Consider the following 25,341-nt stretch of genomic DNA (forward strand, 5'->3'; position numbering starts at 1 on the left):
CACCCACACATGGATGAGTTAGGAGAAATAGAATAGATAATAATAATTACAGTGCATGTAAGGATACAAAACAGACAAGGTGAGATATACAGCAGATTTAATAACGGTAGTTTGAAAATGTAAAGAGTGACTGTCTGAAGCTGCAATTCACAGGTACAAAGATTTAATTGCCTGAAAAGAATGAATTATCACCAATTCGCGTGCATGCGGCAAGATATCAGAGGGCACGATAAAGATCAGTGTGCAATGTATGAAGGGTCTCACAGAGAATTATTGGATTATAATAAGTGAATATAACATGTTTTACAAAAAGGTTTTCTATTGAAAACACAGAGCGTTTGGACTAAAGTCCAAACAATGTGTGTTGATATAAGGGAGTAAAATACATATTTTTAAAAAAGAATACAAATTTGCAAGGATTCCTAAGATGTTATCAAATCTTTATGACCAAGAGATGGAATTGAAGTTTGATATTTTACAGTTTAACCATAAACTATATTATAAATAGCTATAAATTAAAAAAATTAAAAAAATACAACCATATTTATAGAACTTGAATTAAGTTACGAGTATAAACATATTTTTTACGTTAAATTCAAACATAAATCTGAATCTTTTCTGCATTGCACGTTGTGTAAAGTAAAGTTTTCACATCATCAAACATAAACACCAACGTATTGGTATGAGCCTTTCACAGACATTGGTCGTGCTCTAGTTCTGAGTGAAATATTATTATGTGGACAATTTAAAAGAACGCCCATCCCCCCCTCTATGAGTGGACCCAACATAATGCACTGCACACGTGTTCAGGAAGCTGAGGTAACGAGAGCAAATATTACGAAGGTGAGTCTCGTCATTCTCGAGCCCGATGACATGAGGTCCAGGAACGACAAAATCCAAAGTCAGACAACTGAGGTATACTGATACATGTGAGCACAGTACTTTCCAAAGTCTCCTTACCTGACTCTTCAATGTTTGTGCATTTCTGGTACATCGATGTGCGCAGTGTGGGCGTGCGGACGTTCAGCATGCGGATCTTATCCACGCGGGAGTCAAACACCCTCAGCGTGTGCTCCTTGTCCTCGTCGTCATGGCAGAGGATCTTACTGTCGATGAAGGAGGCAAACATCTGCGTCTCCAAGAAACGTGACAGGAAGGGCAGGTAGGGCTCCGGCTGGTCAGACAGGAAGGAGGCCTGTGCGTGGAAAAGTTGGAAATTAATGTTATCAATCATGAAATATAGTAACCTCAAGTGTAATAATAACAAGCTTTCTATTCCACTGTACCTTGTCAAAGTTCTGCATCTGGTCTCGGTTGGTGAACCAAGACTCTTTGTCCTGGTTGGGCTGGATGACAAACACCTCGTAGTCGGCGAACATCTGGGTGAATCGGTTGGCGAAGACCTCTCGCACGTGGACGTTGAACTGGTGCATCTTCAGCTCCTCCTCATCACACTGAACCCGCACGTCCTTATTGCTGCTGGCGTCCTCTTTCACCTCCAGCTGATGTGCACACGCACAGGAAAAACAGAGGTTAGATAAAAGGGGAAAAAAACATGCAAGTAGGAAGTGAGATGTAGATAAGAAGCATGACATTGCTTAGTTGTCATGTTGTCGTAAGGCTCATTTATGCTGCCTTTACGTACGAAAAGAGATGCGTCTGTTCAAAATTATGTAACCATCACTGCCTCCGTACTTCCATGAGTCCTTTATGTTGGCATGGTTGTCAAAACATCCACTAGAGGGCAGCACAGAATCCAGAGTGTTTGACAACAACAAACATGGTGACGGATGTGGAGGATGTGATTTGGATCCTCCAAAAGCAGCCACTGCTAGATTTTCTTCTTCTTGTCTCACGGACATCTCGCTTGAACTTCTGGCTACACTGCCCCCCCCCCCCCCCCCCCCCCCGCCCCCCCAATTTCCTGTGGTACATCTCCATTTTGTCTGTTTCGTCCATATCCATAAGCTTTCAGAAGAACTGCACAAATATGGACGAAATGAACGCAGTGTACGAACAAAAGGCTCTGTCCCTTTCCGTATGTGCATCTAAAGTTGATGATAAATTTGCCTTTAACGGTCTGTTATCGCAGGCTGCGGATGAAGCAGCAGGGTTATGGGAAAAGAAGTCGAGGAGATAGGTTTTGATTCATGGCTCAAAGCAAACACAAGCTCTTTTTTTAGCATCTCAGTTCATCAGCTGTACAAAGTCGGCCGTCCACTGTACGTGTGTACTCATAAATGAAAAACAATGTCACAACCCAATGACACAGAGCAAGAGTCTATTAAATCCCTGACTTGTTCCCTTAAAGCAAATTTTGCAGTGAGTTGAGATAAGATTAATTAAAAGTGAGGACTGACCTCATGTCTGGGAAAACTGAACAGACGATTAGCTCATCTGTTCATGACTATGTTCTAATTGATGCTGGCAGGAGTGCACAGGCTGATTAGACTGCTACCACACAGACTTCCGGTCATTATCAGCCAATTCATCCATCTATCAGTCTTCAGAGCGAGTAATTCATCATACTACTGAATACTGTGTGTAAGATACTCAAATGGAAATGAGATTGCACAACTCTCAGTGTTCATAAAGTGTTTCTGTCATCAAGGCTGTGAGATATCGACTGGCAGCATTTCAAAGGGAACTGGAGCTGATGCTTTGAAACAATGACGTTTCTTGGTTGTATAATAAAACACCTTCAATACTCGACACACACACATAAATCTTGAATGGCACACTGTACAGCAAATACCCCAACAGTTTCTTTAAATCCAAAAGCTGCACCACATTTCACACACTCAGTGATCAGTCCTCTTAATGTGCCAGATTTTGTCATCAACATCTATGAATTATTCCTTGGGGAAAAGAACATCTAATGATCTGCACCAAAATACGTCAGACATTAAAATACTGAATCAAAACAACTTCACACATTACTTTTCTATTTCAAAGCACTTAAAAAACATTAAATATAAAAACAACTATCATCTTCTGTCTTTACAGACAAAACACGTCCTGTCCATTGTGTGACAGATGGGCGCCCCCTTTTGTTTACTGTGCTTTACTGCACCATTGACAGTAGTTGGGCAGCAATGCAATAAAACTTTGTGTTCTTTTTAGTTCATGCAGTATTAATATTAATCAGCGAGACTCATTTTCCAATTTTTGGCTCTCTACATCCTTTAAGAACTGGCAAAACCTAATTCCACATATATATCAATTCATTTGAGAAGAGAATGTATTTACAGGGGAATATCAACATGCCAACATAAAGACAATCATTTTTAATTAAAAACATTTTACCGCCTTGATCTTGCCTCACAAATTCAAAATTAAAATGATCTGTCTTGGTGAAATAGTGAAGCTTTTACATGACATAATTTATTACATCACAGTTATATGGCACTTTTAGTATCTATGTTCACCATTTTTGTTTGCAGTTAAGCCTGAAGGCAACATTTGGACCAATATATAACACATGATTGTTTACTTTTAATTTGTAAGGTTCTCACCTTCTCCAGGCTGAGACCTGTCCTCTTGACCAGGGCCTGCAGTCTGGCGATAGTTTCGTTCTCTCTCAGCAGGTAAGAGTTCAGGGGCGAGGCCAGGTTGCCATTGCGCTTGTCGGAGACCACGTCAACAGATCTGAGGCCCCGGTATTTCACCTGGCTGTCGCTGGAGTGAATGTTTCCCTCTGGAGATACGCCGAAGGACATGAGCACCTCTGAGATCTCCTGGATGAACTCCAGCTTGTTGGGAAACTGGGGCAACTCCTCGGGAAGTTCGATGAAGTGATTATCGATGTCCACGAAACACAAGTTAGCCTGGAAGAAGACAAGGTAGAAAAAAACAAAAACAAAACAGGTATAACAGTGGTATCATCACTGTAACTAGTCCTTCAAGTCTAACAAGTTCTAATAACAGTATAACAAATTAAGCCTTCTACTTATTACACATCTGCAGAATGGGGAACCAAAGAACATATTCCTAATGAGCCAACTAATGACTGATGAATCAAACTCTCAGGTCGGCTGGATAGTAACTGAGCTTCAAATACACCGGACAGGAAACAGGACATGAAAATTGTAACTAAGTAGATGTTTCAAGAGGTTGCAAAATGTAGCTAATAATGACGAAAATCTAAAATAAAATAACTGACAAGAAAAGGCAACAGGGTTGTGCCCAAAGAAAATACAAGACATCAAGTGGGTTCCTTCACAATAACATGGAAATCCTATACCAGTGAATTAAGCAGCAAACTACAGCCATTCAAAAGTCAGCGAAGGGACAAACTAAGAGCTGTGTTAAAACGTAGTGTACACCATGGTGTGTGTACCTCCTGTGGCAGCTCTAGCTTGGTGCGGTCGTCCTGCCCGTTGGAGTGGAGGCCCATGAGGTACGGCACAGGCGCGTCCAGGAAGTGGAGGAGGGAGGCGGGCAGAATGGGAACGTACACATGCTGCCACTGGAAGGGGAACATTAAGGCTGTGATGCTCTCTGCCACCGTCATCAGCCTCTGGTAATCTGTTTCACACAAAAAGAAAACAAACATGCGGTGATCAAGAAAAAGTCGTAACCATGTGAAATGTATGTCAGAGCAGGATATAGTGCAGTACCGTGCAAATTTGAGGGTGCATCTCCTGACTTGATTATTGTCATGGGTCTGAGTGATTGCTTTTTTTTTTTATACCCTAATTAGTGGTTTCAAAGGCACTAAATTCCAGGTCAATTAAGTGATATTTTCAACATTTATTGGACAAAACTAGGGCACTTTTAGTAGAAAACTTTCAAGGATATAAGCCACACTGAAGCCTGGAGGGTAAAACTCTGCTGCTGTATTACTCGAGACTGACAGTTTTCATAACATCTGAACATAAAAGTATAAAAGTGCATTTTTAGGACAAATTCAAACATAATCTAGTTGCACAACTCTTTTCCCATGTGTCCCCCCCCCCCCCTCCCTAAAATGTATTTTTCTGATAGATGTTTACCCCTCCAGTAACAGCACTCTCTCTTAATGCAACAAGATGGCTGTTCCCTGAGTCTGAAATACCTCAACTGCCCTGTGTCGCCTGGTAGCCAGTCCTGCTACGCCTGCAGTAACCACACAAGTCCATCCAAAATATTAGCATTGATTCAGAAAAACAAAGCAGAGTTTTCTTTCTCAAGTGAATGCAATATGCTTCTGTACTTTACCCTGAGGGAAACAACGTGAACTAACATGACATGATAGAAGGAGACAGCCAACCTTACTACTGTTACAACTCTTTGCTCTGGTTATCTTAGTTGTTTTCGTGTCGTGTAAAGGTCGAAGTGGAGTTGGATCAATGACAAACCTTAAATGATCTGTGATGACACATACGCTGTGTCCCAATGTAAGGAGAGGATCAGACTTTAATGTAGTGTCAAAAATGTGCCTCAATATGGACAACATCGCTGGTGTTTAAAGCCCTTCATCCATAAAACACTGGATAAGATGGTGTTGGTTTTTTTGCAAAGGTGCATTTTGACATTGTGGTAATTCTAATGCTCGCATTAAACTTCTATCCATCGATTATCTATACTGCTTATCCTTTTGAGAGTCACTGGAGCCAATCCCAGTTGACGTTGGGCAAGGGGCCAGCGTATCACAGGAACCATTCACTCTCACATTCACACCTACGGTTAACTTTGAGTCTCCAATTAAATTAACCCCAGTCTTTATGCATTTGGACTGTGGGAGCTGGGGTGCAGTGAGAAATCCCACACAAACACGTCGGAGAACAAGCAAACTCCATGCAGCAAGACCCCGGATTCAACTCAGGAACCTTTTTGCTGTGCTAAGTATACCACACCACTGTGCTGCCCCGCTTTTAACTTGCCACTGGTAGTTTGAGGACACTGTACTGGTTTTACACATCCACATTTTCTAAATTGTTGTCTGTCTGCCAACAGTTTAGTCTCTGTGAGGGTCGACTATCTCATGGGAGGAGGAGGTCCTGTGGTGGCCTGCGTCCTTTGGAGGTTCCACACTCAGCCGTGTGAACACAGCAAGTCAGCTGGTCTTGTGGTGAACATTAAATTCCTTTTCCGTGACTCCTTCACTTACAGAGTTTCACACTTAAGTCAACTGCCATACATGCAAATATGTGTCCGGTCCTCCTCATCTGCATTCCTGCTCTATCCTGTTGACACCTAGTGTATGATCAGCTTCAGCAGCAGCAGCAGCCGCAGCAGCAGCTCGGCCTCTCCTGTTATGGTGCCAAAATAAATACCATTCCTTCATTTGGTCATGTGCTGGCCCATGAGAAGAGACTCTCACCCAACCCGGCCTGCCCCCCCTCATCCCCCCTCAGCAGGCTTCCTCTCCCAGGATGGGGACAAGAATACTAACATCACCCGTCTGCTCTTAAACTGGGTCACCAAAACAATAAACCACTTTATCTCAGGTCTGCTGCTTTATTTCCACAGGCACTTGCCATGGACATTTTAGAAATGTCCACACTGCAAACAGGGCTGCTGCCGGAACTTCAAGTGGTGCAGGTGCTGTTCAGTTTACAAGTCAAGTGCAACTGCATGCAGAACAGCAGGTTAAAAATACACTGAATACACAGAAGTGAAACTGCGATTGATCTTAGATCTCAGCACTATTCTGATCAAGCAACGTGTTCGACAAAATCCTGCGGTTGTTTAAGCAGCTTCAGTTTCAATAAAGCCGACCGGCACGTCCTGATTTTGACTATTTATAATTTTCCTTTGGTAAGAAGCAAAAGGCAAAATAAAAACAAACAAATGGACATTGATATTATGTGGTTGAGAAGCTAGTGGAGAATAACTATAGAAGGTTTGCGAATCATGGAGGTGCATCTGAAAGCTGAAAAACAAAGAAAGGCGATGCTATTTCCTAATTTACAAAAAGGGAATAAGAAAGACAAAATGTTTATTTTATAGTGTGCGATCGAAGAGCTTGATTCTGTATCTTCAGGCCAGAGAAAAAAACACTTTGCTGAGGCCCAGCTTCAAATTTGGGCTTTTAAATTTAATTTCGGATGAAGTCTAAATCCCTGCGGTTGAAATGTGTGTTTTTTTGTATTTGCAACATCCTCAAGTCAGACCACTTGTTCACACCCCGCTCTCCCTATCCTCTGATCAATCCTGTGACAGAATTCACAAGACAGAAAAGGGCCATGAAATAATAAAACAACAGATAACAGCTTAATTGTAGGATGTCACATTTGTTGACACATGAGTGACACATGACGGGCTTCCTGTTTTTAGGGAAGAAAGAAGAAACAGAAAAGCATTTCAGAATCTTTTTTATGGCTTCATGGAGGAGGTGTTGGCCAAGGTCTTTTTCTTTTTCTTCTTTTGAAATCAGTTTTGAATTACTGTGCTATTTAAAGCACATAACACACAGTTGTCTCCTTATTCGCAGAGCATCCCTCTCCTCAGAGTGTTTAAGTGTCCTTTCATTAACAATCCCTCATTTCTTCTCAGTGGAGGATTGCCAGGGCTCAACTCCACACAACATCCTTCACACGTTCTGCAGTGATGAGCCTCATGGGGGGGAGGGCATGATGTCACTTCCAACCAATAATAATCACCCAGCATCACAGCTATCCTCCCTGTCTCTGGGTCGCCTAGCAACACCACGGCTTTCCCCCTAAAGAGCTGCCCCCCCCCCCCTAAAGAGCTGCTCCCCCTTGTCCCCTGGCGTTTTGTAAACCATTTGCCTTGTATCGCCGTTGTAAGGGATCCAAACTCTCTCTCTCACACACACACACACACACACACACACACACACACACACACACACACACACACACACACACACACACACACACACACACACACACACACACACACACACACACACACACACACACACACACAGCAAATAATCATGTGACTTACTTTGAATATTTACTGCTGACTAACAAAGATCAAGTTCTCAACACTTTTTTTAAATCCAAAGCTTAGATTAAATTAAGCAATGATTATCAGACTTGCTGTGTGTTTGGTTTAAAGGAAGAATCACACTCAAGACGAAAAGGACTTCCTGCTTAGCTCTGCAACTCCAATGTGCAAACACAACGAACTTCCATAGCAACACTCACAGAAAAAACTCTGACATGTGAGTTCTGTAATGGCCGAGAGGAATAACATTTACACAAGCTCATCCTCACACAACTTCACGTTAATAGAGACACACAACAGGTTATGTAATCTCCTGGATAGTAGTTCTGCCAAGCATATAAAACATTTGTTGTAGCCTCGGGTTGTTGTTGTTCCTATACAAAAACCATCCGGTGGTTTTAAAGCTAAACATTTCTGAAGTTGGCGACAGAGGCACTATTATGGAGAGACAGTCTGGGAATGAGATGAAATGCAACGTTTTTTTTCCTGGTGAAACAGACCATTAACATGATGATATTGGTTTTGTTTTTGCCACTTAAGATTGAAGAAACTCAACATATTTAAGGGGCTCCCATAAAGTAAAAAAGAATCAGCAGGTGTGGTTTAACAGCTTCAGAGATCCTAGCCCCCATAATTCTTGACTTTTTATTATTCTTATTATAAAGGATCTCGGGATTGAAAGTCAAAATTAAATTTTCTTTATAGCTATGTTTTTTTTCTTTCTTGACACAACTATTTCTTGCACGTGTGAAAGACTCTGCATGCTTTGACTCTGCCCATTAACAACTATAAACACTTCATTTGACTGATTTCTGAAATGCTTGAAAAAAATGTCATATGCCATAGTTGTAAATGAGCATACCCTTGGCCTTATGAAAACCTATCAAAGACCATCCAATGTTTTCCGCTGTGTTTCTTTAAAGTCAAACAATAGTAATACGTTTAATCATGATATTTATGGCATAATAAAACTAAATATCTGTACTGTAACGGCATTTTTGTGTAAATACTAACCTATGCCTTTCTTCCATCCATCTAAAATGTACAAGTGGAGAGGAAGCCTTAAAGCTACATCTGGTAGTATTGAACATGTCCCCTGACAATATCTACTCTAATGTCATGACACTGATATGTCTCTTAACAGTGTCTCTACTACCCGGATCACATGACCTCATAATGCTCAATAAACAAATGTTATGCAAATGATTTTCCTCCTCTCCTTCCTCTCTTCCAGCCATTTAGATACTAGGTTTTATGAAGTGTGTATCTACTACTAGTAACATCTTTCTCTTTTGTTTTCTAAAATGGTTGTAATGTGAGTCAGATGCCTGGATATTTGTAATCAATGCGTCCTAATGCGACTAGATGTTAAAGGTTAAGTGAAAACATCGACCAGCTACTTACGCTGTGAGTAAAGCAGAATCTGCATCTCGAGCAGGGCACAGGTGAACAGCTGAAGAACGTTCTCCACCCCCAGCAGAGTAAACATCTCACCCATGGCAAAGTCAAAGAGTGGCAGCTCAGATGTGCTCGGCCTCTGACACACCACAGGCCCGTAGACGCCTGAGAACTTGAGGGATCGCCCGGAGGGAGGCATCGGCACTTCGTAGAGGATGTTGTAGATGTAGCTCTCGAGCGGGAGGGGTGGGGGCTGGGGGGAGGACACAGCCTGGTGAAGCTGCTGCAGCACCTTCCTGCTGGCCTGAGGGAAGGCCATGGGTGCTATCAGGCAGATGCACTTTGACACGTACAGCGTGTCACGGCTGATGTCATATGAGTTGAAGCGCTGCAGGCGGGAGATGGCGGGTGCAGCGTGGAGCATGGGACGATGATGGGGCAGTTGGTGCCGGTGCTCCTCGAGTCCCTGTGGTGAGGTGGGAGTGTGCAGGATGTCGTACTGCTCTGCATTGTGCATGTGGTAAAGAGTCTGCATGGCACTGCAGATCTGCTTACTGGTCACCTCCTCGAAGAAGGTGAGGGCGAAGCCGTAGGTCCGCGAGCCGTCCTCTCTGGTGATGATAAAGGAGTGGAACTGAGGCTCCCGGGAATCGACCTGCGTCCTGAACGCCAGACCCTTTGGCATGCAGAGCTGTGAGACGACAGACAGACAGCAGAGTGAGAGGGATAAAAGACATCAGAACACAATGGGAAAAGAGAAGATGTTTAACAGACTACATCAGCACATTATGGCTGTCATATTGAAAATGTCAGTTTCTTAGAGTTTGATGACAACATTCGTGACATGTTCCTGTCTGCACAGTAAGTACAGAGATGGAGTTAAAAGGTGATTAGCCTAGCTTATCATTAAGACTGCAAACAGGGGGAAACAGCTGGCCCTGCCAAAAGTTCAAAGTTATACTTACCAGCATTACTTACTAAAAAGTATTTTGTTTGTTTATTGACAGTTTGAGATGTTAGAGAATGCAACTATTGCTATTGCTGTTATTACTAATGCTCCTACTACTGTATAAGTTGTCTGGAATTACTACAAAGTTCAAAAAGGAGTTACAGCACAACTACTATTGCCTTATTCATACTACATAATTTTAAGCCAGATTTTCCACAAAATGACAAATTTTGGAAATTGCAGACACAAGCCCCCGATCGTGGAACCGAGTCTGTAAGACTCCCAATCACCAGAGAGCCAACACCTTTGAAAGTTGTGTCGTCTGAACTTGGTATAAGGACATATTTTCAAAAATGTTCGAAACAATCAAACTAAATTTGATATTTTTCTTTTTTTGCATGCTGGTATTATATATAAGCAGTGGAACACATTTCAATGCATTAAACTTATAGATTCAGCCATGCTATTATTCTTTAAGAATGAGGTTGGTGTGTTATAACTGTAAAGAGATCATACCATGCCAACTGCATCCTGGTCGAATGGATTCCACTCGACATTTTCTGGATAATGGGCTAGAACTTTGGATTTGAAGGTTCTCCGCAATGGACTCTGCTCAAAATTCTCACCTGAAAGTCAAACAGAGAGAAAGAGAGAGAGGGAGAGAGGGCGAGAGAGCAAAAGCACAAATAAGACAAGCACCCAGCGCACGTGTCCAGGTGTAAAAATAAAAACATTTTGATCAGAAGCAGGTGCCAGGCACAATTCCAGGAAGAAGAGCGAGTCAGCATATTTGTCTTGGGAGGAAGATTGTATTGCATCATTTAAAGCTGTCATCTGCATTCTGTTCTAGAGAGTAATCGAGTAAATATGATGACGAAGATGGCATCTAATAGTCCAAACAGATTATCAACCAAACTTTATAACTCTTAATGCTTCCTGACAGCTTTAATGGCAATACAAAACAGCACAGAAAATAATCAATCATAAAAAAGACAAACTGAGTTGATTTGAGCCCAGAGTAAAGCAGGAGTGATGCACACACCAAGGCAGCACTGAAAAGTCATTCAGAGTGTAGGGGGAGAGTAAACATTGACCAAGCAATGCCAGCACAGGCAGCGCTGGATTCGTGTGTGTGAGAGAGAAACAGAAGCAGTGATTGTCAAACATCAGCTCGTTCAGCTACTGCTGGAGGAAGTGAGAGATGGAGGGAGGGAGGGAGGGGGGGAAACCAGGAGGAGAGAAATCAGAGTGTGCAAAACAGAGAGGGCAAGTCCCCACAACCTGTGCAGAAAGCAACTGTGGAAACTCAAAACTTGAAGGAACAAAAGATAAGAAATTGTGCCAGGTTAAAGGCTGAAGGGTTAAAGCTGAGTTCAGGTTAAGAGGGGTAGGAGTGTGTGTGGTGGGAGGGTTACCTTCGTCTGCATTTGCCAATTTTCCTCTGGCCCCACCGAATTTAGTAGCCTCTATATACTGGCATAAAGCTACACAACAAATAAAACAAAAATATAATTACAAGCCTGGTTCTGGACTGGTAGAGCATCACTTCTCAGTTTGTGCAGACACATCCTGACAGCTCTGTCCTCAGAACAAGCTGCACGCAGATGTGCATCTCTGTCAGGTGGGTATGCAAATTCAAGCCAGCAGGTGGCGTTATGATAAAAGATGAACTTGTTTTGTGTCTAGTTTCTTCTCCTTGTTCTTCTGGAGATCACGTATATATCCATATCATAGACTGTATATAAAGATGGACGACATGTCGGCATCCCAAAAGTGAAACCAAAGCATCTTGATCGCCCCCGGGTGGCTGACTGAGACTGGTTTGCATTTAGTCCAGTGCCTGTACTGATGGGCGGGACTTCAATACCATTCAGCACAAGATGGCAATGTGCGTATCCGGGATATTTTGGCTTAATTTTGGGATAGTCGGGGGAAGTGTCATCCATCTTTATACGCAGTCTGTGATCCATATTGTTCTGATATGGATTATCTTCGAGGCTTTGAGCTAATTGCTAATGTTAGCATGCTAATATGCCCACACCGACAATGCTAAAATCCTCACATTTAACATCTTTAACATAGCGTAAGAATTTCAATTATCAAACCACAGTTTCGCCGACTCATACATTTTGTATATTATATACCATGAATATCACACTGCTGTAACTACTCACTGGCACACAAAATGTATATTCATCCGCAGCTTTAAATAGTCACAGATGAATACACTCTTTAGTTCTTTTTAAACATTTGCTAAACCTCACAGTGCCTAATTGTTTAAGAAATTATTGGGTGCTTTGATTCTTGAAAACATATATTTGAGGCATTCATTATTCAAATTACAAAGTAGACATGATTGCTGATTGCTATAGATGATCTCCAACTGAAAAACAAGACATTCTTGTATATAAAGTGTGGCAGATTGATCAAATGTGTGTATCCATTAGTAGACTGTGATGGGTTAAACTCTACAGTGAATGGCCTCTACTGTGGACTGACTATCCCTGGAGCTGGATTATCTAACATTTTACATCAAAGAAAGCCTTTATATGGAGCCGTGCAATGCTTTTTGCTGTCCTCTTGATGCAGGACATTTGACAAGCACCGATAAAACAGTCCTGCTGGCAGAAACATACAACCATGCAGCATGTCAAAGCCAAATGTGTGCTGACACACATCAACTCTTTTCTATTTCCACCATGTCAGCTTCAAACCAAAGCTGCTCTCAGGCTAATGCAGCCTTGTGAGATGTGAAACCAGGACTTTCCTCACACAACCTTTTACAGGCAGTGTGGTCAGGGATGAGAAAAATCCATTTTCATCGCTCTTATGAAACGTCTCAGTGGTGACACAGACACACAAGGCGATAAACTGACTCATCTCTCCACCCCAAAGATTACAATCGTTCTCTCTGTTGCTTTTGTTTGAACTACACATTTATGTTAAATCAGGGATTTTTCTTTACTGTGAATTGTAATTGTAACTTTTAGAATGAAAAGCATCGGAGGGGCAATGCATACCGTGTACATGCTCTGTAAAACCCCAATGAGTCAATGCTAGGTTCTGTATATTGTAGAAATGGCATCATCAATAGGTCAATTATACCATATAGTAACTGGACTGTGTTTATATGGTGACGATGACAAATATTATTAATAATTGATAAATCTAAATAATCTGTTGATCATGTCTCTAATGTTATTGTTTGCAAAAGTCAATGCATTACTACACTATATGACATGATTTTCTGATTTCCTAGTGCATGATTTCCTACCATATGATCATAAATTACTTTTGTGATCTATATAAGGTTTAGGTTGTGTCTATGGTCCTATAGGATACAGAGATATCTTGAAAATTCACACAAACACACACAGGTGCAATAATGGTGCTGTCTTCAGTCAGGTAAGAGCCCAACAATGTCCGACCACAAAATCTATTAGCGATTCAGATATCAGGTTTATTTTCCCCGACCAAACAGTGAGAACGATGTCGAGTAAGTGCAGTCGACACATCCAGACAGGAGGTGCTGAGTGCAGCAACAAACTGTTTCACATTAGGTAAAGTGAGAAAGATCCTAGCGAGGGAGTAAATGTCTTGAGGATTAGGTGGTTTAAACGGCCGGCTACTTTCGTATGCAAACTGCCCACAGTTTCGGAAACTAGGCCAGGAACGCGACTCACGTTGATGTTGTTATGATTAGAAGGAATTTTATTAGAAGGCGTTTCATTTTGCTGACATTGTACTTTCTCCTTGTTCTTCACAGCAGGCTCAAGTGAAAAATGTTTCATCCAACACAGGTGATTGCTTCGGCAAACGTCTTGCATGCTAATTAGAAGCTAACCGTCGCGCGTGGGGAGTCGACTCAGCACCAGCAACCTCTCAAGTGTAAACATGTTATTGATTTTTCATATTCTTTATCAAATAGCGCTGTGATGCCATTAGAGCGTGGACCGGTAGCAGTGGGAGTAGAGCGTCAGCTTTGGCATCATGCTGTTTTTTCTAAGCCAGGGACCACTGGCAGCTCAGCAGCTCCCCTGTGCTAACACCCTCACACCTCCTGTAGCATGGCCCACTCTGCTCAGACAGAAACGGATGTACCACCCTAAAAGGAGAGCTGTAGTCCACTCGACAGCCTGCAGCAGAAAGTGGCGAAGACTCCGCTAACGCTTCAAAAAAGCTCAACAGCAAAAACATCAACACTTGTTCAACCAGAGGACCCAGTGCTGACAGGACATGATCGCTCACTTACAGCTTCAACTCACAGTCTTCACAGTGTACACTCGCAGTGGACACAATGTGGGGTTTTCTCAATGGAGGACAACATTTCTCAAATAGTTTCCCAGATTTTTGATTTTTCAGTTGTCACAGTGTTGAAAAAGGTTTTTAAGATACTTCTACATTTTAGATCTTGAGTTATGAGTGAATCAACAGAAAAATAATCGGACTATTCAGATAATTGATTAATCTTATGATACATTTTTCTAGGAAAAACCACAATTGCTGGTTCTGGCTTTTCATATGTGACAAACAACTATTTTATATGATAACAAACTAAATATTGGGCTTTGAACGGCTGGTCAGACCAAATAAACTATTTCATTTGAGATTAACAATGAATGACAGTGATGTTGGTGTGCCAGTTTTCATTAGTCTAAAGTAGAGCTGCCACTAACATCACTGTCATCCATCATTTACATTTGTGGTTAACACCATTCACAGGCAAGCTGCCAAAATTTCAGCATCATGTTTCTTTGGAAGCTTTCGGCAAAACAGTGGTTTGTTATCTATTTAAGAGGGAATTCCAAACATCACACTGAACCAGTTGGAAACCAAAATACTGTTATACAGAGGCTCAGCGTGGTTCTTGTTCTTGCTCTTCTCACAGCTACTATAACATCTGTACAAATAAGAAGGCAGCCATTCTCAGTTCAGTGCTTAGGAAACAGTCCCTCTCACCCCCCAACCTGTTAATGTTACATCATATAGTCTTTAAACATCTACATTATAAAGTTGGGTATTTAACCTAAACCATCAGATCATTTTATTTTTAAGTCTTTCACTACTTTACCCACTGCCATTTGTTTCTACCTCCGTAAAAAGCCTGAATTTGAGAATCAGTGAGATGAGAATTGCAAATATCAAACACACGTTACATGACAGCCTGAAGGTTCAGCTCACCAAACGTCTGTTAGCAACCACGGGGTTGGTCTTCAGAGAAACTTAACAAACAAAGACAACCCACAGTCTTTTAGACAAGAATGTGCAGGTTTAATTACTGTGAGGTGACGGGAAAGAATGTGAACAGTCACGTTTCAGGAGAAAATCTAAAGGTACCATCATAAAAGTCTTATTCATACAAGGATCAGCACTGATGAGAAAGAGAAAGAGACATTTCTCCAAAGGGAATGAATGAATAACCCTAACCCTTACTCGAACATTGACAGTGTCCTATGTAAGCGTGAGTTATGTGAACCAGTTCGAACAATTTCAACATAATTTCTAACAAATCGTGGTTTGTCTATATTTTATCATGGAAAACCAAACCTATACTGCTACTGTTCCCATAGACAAGAAGCCATTCAGGGGTTAGAAAAGAAAAGCTGCACTTTGTATTGTCAGTTTGCTCAACACTGTAAAATCTTAGCTCTCCTATTGGCTGTTTATTGTCGAAATGCACCATGGGGGGTGTAGTAAACGTCATCAATAAGCTTGTGATATATTTAATCAAAGAATCACATTGTAGAGATGATTCAACCAGGAGAATTGCATGTCCTTTACAGCCACAGACGAGCTCCACTTGTGAGCCGCATAACATCGTCTGTTGGGAACATAGATGGGGCTTTTAATTCTGGAAGCAGAAATAGCCTGAATTGATTCATTAAAAAAAATAATAAAACCGCCCCATGAGCCTAAAGGGCAGTATTTTCTATCATTTCTATCGTTTCCCAGATACAATTTCAAGCAAGATGCTGTAAAAACACTGACAAGGGAGACTTTACATGCCCATAAATACACAACTCTGGAGTGGAAATATGAAAAAGCATATTATGCATTTAAAGCTAGCTTGCACGTTGAGCCATTGATCCTCATTTGTTTGCAGAGTAGGATTGGGGAGGGGAGCGAGGCTGCCTGGAGATTTCAAAAGGATATTTAGCATTTGAATAAGCGGAGCCTGTGTACGAGTGTACTTATGTCCCTCAGCTCCCTGTGTTTCCAGTGTGGCCTGTGAGGCTGCAGGGTCATACATATGCTAATCAGGTCCTCACTGCGCTTCAAGGAAGTTTCCGTCCTGTCTTTGTGTGTCACTGTACACGAATCACCGCTCCATCATGTTCAACATGCTTCTGTTGAATCACAAGAGGGTTTAATGTGGATCATTTCATTCATTGTTTTTGGAAGCAAAATTTGAGGCCGGGCAGCTTTTATTATTTAAAACCAAATCGGAAGTGTATACAATCGGATTTCATTGGTTCAGTGATTTCAATGATTCCTCTGTAAGTTACTATATACTGAATACTGCTTTTTCATTAATCTATGCAGACCGAAACTGTCCTTCAAATATAACTGACACTCTTTTTTTAGTTCTGATTAATTATAGGATTGATTATTATGTTGGGGTTTATCAAACACTGGGGTCCTTTTTACGTCCATAAACAATCATGCCACAATTTCCCTAAAGCCCAAGGACTTGTCTTCAAATGTCTAGTTTTGCACAGACCAACAGCCCAGCGGTCCATCGTCCGATATGAAAAAGAAAAGCAGCCCATTCAAACAACTGTGAATTGGTAACATTGGTGGGTTTTATGACCATAAAAAGTGTTAAATGATACATTTTCTAACTGCTGACGATCAAGAAAGGTTTCAGCTCTAATAAAAAGCCATTCAATTTAATTCCACTGAGCCTGAGGTGTTCAGATTCTTCAGATTTTTATTTTTTTTATCATTAGTCTAGATCTCAAGATATTCAGTTCACTATGTTACAAAGGAAATGCCACATCCTCAAATCTGAGGAAACATAGCTTTATTGCACAGATGTCTGCAAAATTCACACTAAATTCCTTTTTTAACTTCTCACATATTTACTGTTTCGTTTCATCGAGACACATCTTCATTTCCCAGTTCCTACCTTTCTTTTCTAAAGAATGTGGGTGCATTCTCACATGAATGACAACAGCAATATTATTTTAGTTTGAAACATCTACAGTATTTTGATTTCATGCTGAAAAGGTGAAGACAAAAAAAGCTATTACCACTTGTACTACCACATAGAGTGTTGAAGATCAAGGTATATTATCTAGATTACCTTAAAGCAGCTGTTTGGCTGACTTGCTCGTATATAACCTGTAAAAGTGGAATTTCCGCAGCATTTCCTCTCTTCAACTCAGAACTGAAACAGCAGATAAGGGCAAGCCCCTACAACCTCTACAGTAAACAGCCGCGTCTTGCACGTAAGTAGGACACCGTCAGCCACGGTCGACCACAGAGTCCCTGTTAGTGCGTATCTGCAACGATTGGGTTGGTTCCAGTTGTATCTAGACCGTAAAAAGGCCTGAAGGAAATCTTATAACTGACCTTACAATAGATTTAAAATAACAGAGAAAATCTGAAACTTAAAGACTTAAAGATATTATTTGTTTAATAAGTTTAATAAGTAAATTCATATAAAAAGGTGAGAGGGAATGCCAATAAATGGGGAATTACTCAATCATGTATTCTAAGAACTTGTCTTTTCTATATTGCTGCCATTGTTCAGAACTACGCACTGACGAGGGATAATTATACACTTATGTTATTTTTCTGTTCCCACTGATGCACGGCTGACAATTTCAAATGAATTCACTTGAGCATTTTCAAAAAGCTACATCTCCAGCAGAGGAAAACATGATCAGTGCAGATGGAGAACAACAACAGAGAGGGAAACAAAATATGCAAATCCAGATGCACCCACGTTAGTGTGGTCAGCCACTATTAGTCTGGTCAGGCAGATGCACCTGTGCTCTGCTCATGGTTGATCTCAAGTCCAAATAGAGCAAAGCATGTTCTTGAACTTCTATTCGTTTCAAGAAAATATGCACTCATCTCGTAAACGGGAAGGTGAATTAAAAAGGAAGTAAAAAAAAAAAAAGGGAAGTGCATGGGTTGAGTGTTTTTGCTTGAAGGAGTAAAAAACTTTCATTAAACCACAACAGCAACACTGCAAACCTGTCACTACCTGCTGAGTCACAATTAATCACACAGAAACAGTTTCGTTCTATTAATCACTGTGCTGTAAAAAAAAAAAAAAAATAGTATTCACAAGAATTAAAAAAAAATGAATCAGACAAATTGGATTATTGTCAGAAGCCATTAGAGTGTAGGAGCAGTAAGAGCTTATACACCTTAACACAGTTACTAAGAACAGGCTTAAAGCTACTTCACGTTAGTAGATTTACACATGACTGTTAGCAGCAGTCTGACCTTTAGTATCAGTACTTTCCTATACTACAGTACTACAATACTGTACTTTCCTATCTCTTCGTATTACATTTGAGTGTAAATGCAGTGTCATAATTTGAGTTGAAGCTTCACTATGTCGTTGTAGAACTGATTGCTTCCTTCAAAACTCAGGGTTTCCCCAGGATATCATCTTAGAAGAAGTGATGCTGTGGAAAACCCTGACATTATCTGTGAGGGAGATGATACCAGATAATCACAAACAGTCCACAAGATCCAGATACACAGAGATAATAGACTGCCATTTGGCAATATGGATTAAAACATCTGTTGCATTGAATCTAATTTTACATTGATATATTTTATGTAAAACGAAATGAGAAACAATTTATGGATGCGATGTGAATATCATGTTTTCTCTACCTCATACATAAGAAATAACAAAATGGTATTAGACAAACAGAAAATAAAATCAAACAGAAATCCTATTAAAACTGCACCATTTCTAGCAACACTCACAAATGTTAAAAAGTTATATTAAAACTACCAATAGTTTACTCAGCTTGGTAAAATCACTGTGCGGATAGACAAAATGACATGTCCTCACAGGATATATACATATTACAAGTCCATTATTACCAAATATTTGTATACAGTTTGGTAATTACGGGAAAAACAAGACTGTTGGTTTGATTGTTATTGACGTCCAGATTGTTTAAGAAACTACTAATTTAAACCCCACATCTCTAATTCAATTGTTATTGGATGATTTATTCTTTTGTCGTTTGTTTATTGACACACTTTTCATATGTAGCTCAACTGCTGTCCCCTGAGTAAACGTTTCACGGTAGTGCGAGCTTCGCTGAAAGGGATAAATGAAAATATGCCATCTGTTCACTTTCTATTTAACCTATAATTAGCACTATTAGTAATTAGTACCATTAGGAACTGGTTCCTGTAACTAGTACAACTGTACCTGTGATTAGCACCAAGCTATGTGGTTCATTCCTGGAAATCAAATGTGATTTTCAGCCTGAAAAATAAACTTTGACCTATGTTGTTAGAACAAAAACAGCAGTGTTGCCATGCTGTAATCTCACTGACTATCCGTGGATCCTCAGACCTCAGTTTCCTCATGCAGATATCCACATCCTCTCAATTCACTTCAATTCACATGCAGATATCCACATCCTCTCAAATCCTCTCAGTTCAATTCACATGCAGATAAATCATGAAAGACAGAGACACAGAAACACAGAAACACAGGGGGGGGGATTTAGGTGTGTCACGACCCACTGTGCTGTGTTTACAATGATGTTTAAGCTTAGTGTATTAAAATAGATGGGGAGGGGAGGGTGTGCCCTCTGTGGAGGTGACTTAAAGACGATGCTCTCATGCACAGTGGTGGTGGATGCTGTCAGGGGTCGATGATGGAGGTGGGGGGGGGGGGGGGGGGGGGGGGGGGGGGGGGGGGGGCATGGTACATTAATAGCCTGGAGCACCTGGCAGCTTGATAAAACCCGGTGACAGCCACTGTGACAACACCTCACGTGTAATTACACTGCAGCGACATCAGAGTTTAGATTTTTTTTTAAATCAATCAACACCAGAAAGTGTTGATCACGTAAAACGGAGCAGAGCTGACGTCGATTCAATCTGATATTGAAGTGTGTGTGTGTGTGTGTGTGTGTGTGTGTGTGTGTGTGTGTGTGTGTGTGTGTGTGTGTGTGTGTGTGTGTGTAAATAAATAAAAGAGATAATAATCCTGTCTGCTCCGAGCGGCACAAACAAACAGGCTGAGAGGAGAGGAGCGAGGCCTGGTGTTGTGTTTTCATATCTATAACCTGCATCCTGTGGTTATACACATGTTAAAGAACAAACAGCCACCTTGAGATGCTGTGAAAACACAAACAACAACGTTAGCATGACAATACGAGCCGCTTCCTTCTTTATTCGCCTCCAGCACCAGCCCGACGGTCACCCCCCACCCCCCTCCCCCGAACAGCTAGCGCTCTTACCGGACAGTTCGTCGGGTTCCAGTCCGCTCTCGGTGTCGAGTCCGCAGATCACGAAATAATCTGCGAACCGGCAGGAACCGGAGCTGAAGCCGGTGGTCATTCTGAGACTGGCCCGGTGGTTCCCTTCTCCCCTCGACAGGGAGCATATTAGAGGGGCTGGGAGAGGAGGGTTCTCGCTGCCATCATGGATGCTACAGCTGCGATACTGCGAAAAAAATCACAACCGAGGCTAAAGCTAACCAGGCTGCTAGCAGCCAGCGCTAACACACACTACATCCGGCCGGGCTCCTTCACAATAGAACGCTGCAGAGGAAACACGAGCGGGTAAAAATAAAAAGTAGGTAAAAACCTGGAGATGCAGTATAATGATGTTTTTGAGCAACATATACAACACTGTTTTTATGGTTTCTCTACATACGTATGGATTATCTCAATAGATTAGTAGTTTGAAGCTTCTGTTCCTTTTTGAAGGTGAATGTAAATCTGTCCAGATTAACAAAATAAAAGCCTCATGTGGCTGACTATGGTGGAATTGCAGCAATGTTTATAGATGTGCACTATATCTGTTGACTATTCTAATTTTGACAGTGCTAATGATAATTTGATAGTAATTAATATAAAATTAATTTAAATTTTGCACCAAACCACATAAATCAATATGTCTTAAACCCTGTCTTTATCCCACATAGCCATTTAATGCCGCCTACACTGCTGTGCATTTAAAGCAAAACGTGCCAATTAGGACTTTGTTTGAAATTATATGTATTTTCTATATAAATAACCTTTTATTATGTTTTATTCAACAGTGTTGTTTATTGATTTGACTTTTAAAAAACTTTACAGTACAAAGCCAAAGAGGATGGACCCTGCTGATAACTTTTACGACACTAAAATCTAAGTGATGCATGAAACAGAAAAAACGATTTAATCAAATCAGTATTTAGTGTGACCACCTTTTGTCTATCTTTCAACACCCACTGTTGTTCTTAATGACTGGCTGTTTGTTTGAGGTCACTCACACTGGGACCAGTTAGAGGCCATTCTGACCACATCATGTGATAGATAAAAATCCAAAGAAGTAAAGTCCCCTAAACTTTTGCTCACTACTATGTCTAAATGCTGATCTATCCCCAAATAAAGAGTCTACTAATTCAGCCATATCTAAACCACTCTTTCTGTTATTAATCCACAATCTATATTTCAAAATAATCCATTTGGAGTTTCCATGTACTTTTTCTGACTGAGACAAATTATCTTATTTTGAAAGAACTCTCCCTAGTTTCTAGTTACACTAACTATTTATAGTTCTACACATCTATAGAAATCAGAAGAGCCTTGCAGTCCATCAGCAGCAGCAGCGCAGCTGTAATCATCTGGCAACAATCCACAGTGTAACATGAGGCTTTGTTTGTGCATGAATCTTACACTGATTATTTATACACCACAGCCAAAGTGCAGCTACACTCACAAAGTCATCAGTTCACTTTACGAGGCTGCTTTGCTTTGAGACTGAGAGTTATTTTAAGTTACATACTTCTAGGTAGGCATCAATATTTCACCCTCTGTTTACATCATCTTTTACACAGATCATAAGGTAAAAGTCTATATTATACCAAGAGTCCTGTAAAAAAGTGTAGAAAGTTTAGATCAGAACAGTGAAAAGCACATTGTCATTATGAATTTATCTTTAATTGTTTTATAAAGTCCTCTTTGTCCACATTAATCATCGGAATGTTGAGTTCAAATTAATCTTTTTACCAACACATGCTTTTAATATGGGATTTTTATTTTCTATTTGATTGATTCTCGTGTGTTACTCTGTCTAGTCTGTGCTTAAGTGTTTTTTTTGTTGTATTTATTTTTATATATATATATATATATATAAATTGTCATTTGCTGCCCATCTTGACCAGAGCTCCTTGGCAGAGGAGATGTATCTTAACAGGACCTTTTGGGTTAAATTAAAGAATAAACAAAGACAGGGTTTATATTTCATTATTCAAAGACTAGTTTCACAGCATTAGGCACTTATTAAGACAATGCCCTCACATGTCAGAGAAGAGAAATAGTTCACTTTGATCATATCTACAAACTGATCCCGTTTTTCTAATCCCAACATAATAGTATATCAATTCATTAGAAACATATTTTTAATATTTGTTTTGGTGTTTGAAATGACTATAAATTCCCCCGATAAACATATTTAATAAGCAGTCACACTTGAACATTATATGATGTTGAATGTCATGTCCTTAAGAATCATTGGAATCAAAATTATTTGCTTGTTGTAGAGAAAGAAACTGAGTGAATGAGCAATGGATCAGATTAAGAATTTTGAGAAAATCATAAGATAAAATTAAACAGATAAAATTGGACATTTAGTTGACACTGCTGCCCCCTGCTGCTCATACTTAGTAACAGCAACAATTCTTCATCCGTAGTAATAAGACAGGTTTATAATTAATAAGACAATGAACCTATATAAAACAGTATCATCAGACATTGAATAAGCCCCTTAGTGAATAATCACGATTTTTAATAAGCATTAAGTTATTCTAATGTCAGACGTTTTTTTTCCCCCTTCTTTTTATGCATCAATGACGTGAATTCCGAAGTTTGACAAACTATTCATCATATAGAATTTAATTTTGTAGTAAGTAAATTTTCTTGATATTTCACTGCTGCAGCATGATTAGTTCCAAACTCTAAACTCTCAGGAATCAAATCAAATTTTCAAAGAATTTTAATGATTCAATAAATATATATATATAAAAAAAAAAGGTTAGATGGGACGTAAATGTGCATCTGTAAACACTTCATACTGCAACAAATCCCTGCTAAGTACAAAATAATACTATTTGTATTAATATTTGAAATGTTAACAGAGGGTTACACAAGGAGAACCTCACAACATCTTTAACAGGGGAAGCGGATAAAGAAAAGCAAGGAGAAAAAAAACAAATCTAACTACCGTCTTTCATTTGACGGCAGATTGAATATCATGGAGTTATATGAAGATTATCTAGCTTGATTAAAATAATAAGAAAAAAAACATTTAGGGCCAGTTTATAGCATTGAGTCATTGACTTCATCACCTCATTAAAATGTGCAGTTTCCAAGATAACAATGGTCTTCAGGTAAACAAGAGCAGGTCCTGCATAATCCAATTCAGGATGAAATCGTATGAGAAGAGTTAATGTTAAGATAATAGTAGCCTCCCATAGTAGAACTGAAGTTTTACAAGGTTAATAGTCTTACAGTAGTACGCTGCAAATCTGTTGAATATTTAAGACATTAAAATAAAAACATGAAATCTCAAAATGCACCAAACCAACTCTGACTAAAGAATGTGCAGTTTTAAGAGATTAAATAAAAGATTTACCCTCATGTACAATCACTGCATCAACTGTCCAGAAACTTTTTTAAGCAACAGCAATAAGTTACCAGGGTACACACGCAAAAGAAACATCTAAATGAAAAAGAAAAAGAAAAAAACAGTAATCTTTCATAGCACAGGATGAAATGAGCTGAGGACATAAATCAGGCATCGTTATACTTTTCTGCTGGTGAAGAATGGAAGCAGTGAAAGCAAGGTAAGTCTGTTGGCGGTCTATTTGAGGGCACTGGTGCATCATCCTCGACACGGACATCTCCAGTTCTACACTGGCACAGCAAGAGATGTGGGGCGGAGACAAATATACACAATCTGTGTAAAGCATTATGATCGCCATCACAAATCCTGAGAGCCCATCTAAAACGCGACCTTTGAAATTACAGACCTACATGAATTGGCTTTTCACCAACTTTGTGGATTTCTACTATCCAGCCATTAACTGTTTGGAGCAAATCTGGACTGACACTGGGCGAGAGGCAGGGGGCTCCCTGGACAGGTCGCCAACTTCATAGGGCCAACACGTATACAGTGACAAACAACCATTCACACTCATTTAGAGTCTCCAATAACCTATAACCTCAACCTGTATGTCTTTGGACTGAGGGAGGAAGCCTGACGACCTGGAGAAAACCCACGCAGACACGGCGAGAACACGGAAACTCCATAAAGTTAGGCAACAGTGCTACCCGCTGCATCACTGTGCATGTGTTGGTATAATCCATACCAACTTCCTCATTAAAAACACCCATTTGAATTGAGCAAAGCTTAGAGTTTGGCAATCTGCATCTTGGATGTTCTGTGAGGAAACAACCACAGTGTAGTCACAGTAGCTACTAATATGAACAGAAACAGGTTAAATGTGTGAGGGAGTTGTGAGGCAGTGGATCCAGGCACCTTTCAAGGAAGAACATGGGAACTCACCTACATGTCCACAAAAGAAGCATTTACTGAGATCGGTCATTCGTCACTGCAGTTACATCCTTTCCTCAAGCTGCGTACATTTGCCGAGTCAAGCACCAGTATCAAAACGGACTTTAAAAAAAACACAACACTTTCAACAGTAGTGTGACAGTTATTGCTGTGGTGGCGCACATCATTGCGTTGACATAAGACACAAAAGAGTCAAAATAAATATTAAAAGAGGGAAGTGGACTTTCAAAGGTGCTACAAATAGGACAAAGTAACCGATATGCTACTGCCAGACGGAAGCTGTTTGCAAAAGCCTGAACAAGGTAATGATGACGTTG

General features: G+C 40.3%; 1 protein-coding gene and 1 long non-coding RNA gene across 3 annotated transcripts in view; one reads left to right on the forward strand and one right to left on the reverse strand.

Moving 5' to 3' along the window:
- Positions 1-20,935, reverse strand: part of dennd5a (DENN/MADD domain containing 5A) — a 32,904-nt gene extending 11,969 nt beyond the window's left edge. The window contains exons 1-8 of one of the 2 annotated variants that reach the window (XM_034574764.1): positions 20,701-20,935; positions 11,662-11,730; positions 10,763-10,872; positions 9,304-9,988; positions 4,340-4,527; positions 3,516-3,827; positions 1,287-1,502; positions 961-1,195 (exon numbers count right to left, since the gene is read on the reverse strand). In XM_034574764.1, the coding sequence (XP_034430655.1) occupies positions 961-1,195; positions 1,287-1,502; positions 3,516-3,827; positions 4,340-4,527; positions 9,304-9,988; positions 10,763-10,872; positions 11,662-11,730; positions 20,701-20,800 (1,915 nt within the window). In that variant the 5' untranslated portion in view covers positions 20,801-20,935. The remainder of the gene's footprint in view (positions 1-960; positions 1,196-1,286; positions 1,503-3,515; positions 3,828-4,339; positions 4,528-9,303; positions 9,989-10,762; positions 10,873-11,661; positions 11,731-20,700) is intronic. The other variant, XM_034574774.1, reaches the window with a different exon arrangement.
- LOC117755208 lies at positions 868-25,129 on the forward strand. Its single transcript, XR_004612558.1, has 4 exons — positions 868-878; positions 4,269-4,278; positions 21,239-21,242; positions 24,228-25,129. It is a non-coding gene; the product is annotated as an uncharacterized LOC117755208 (long non-coding RNA).
- The last annotated feature ends 212 nt before the right edge of the window (positions 25,130-25,341 follow it).

The sequence above is a fragment of the Hippoglossus hippoglossus genome, chromosome 3, assembly GCF_009819705.1.
Source record: "Hippoglossus hippoglossus isolate fHipHip1 chromosome 3, fHipHip1.pri, whole genome shotgun sequence".
NCBI classification, from domain to species: Eukaryota; Metazoa; Chordata; class Actinopteri; order Pleuronectiformes; family Pleuronectidae; genus Hippoglossus; species Hippoglossus hippoglossus.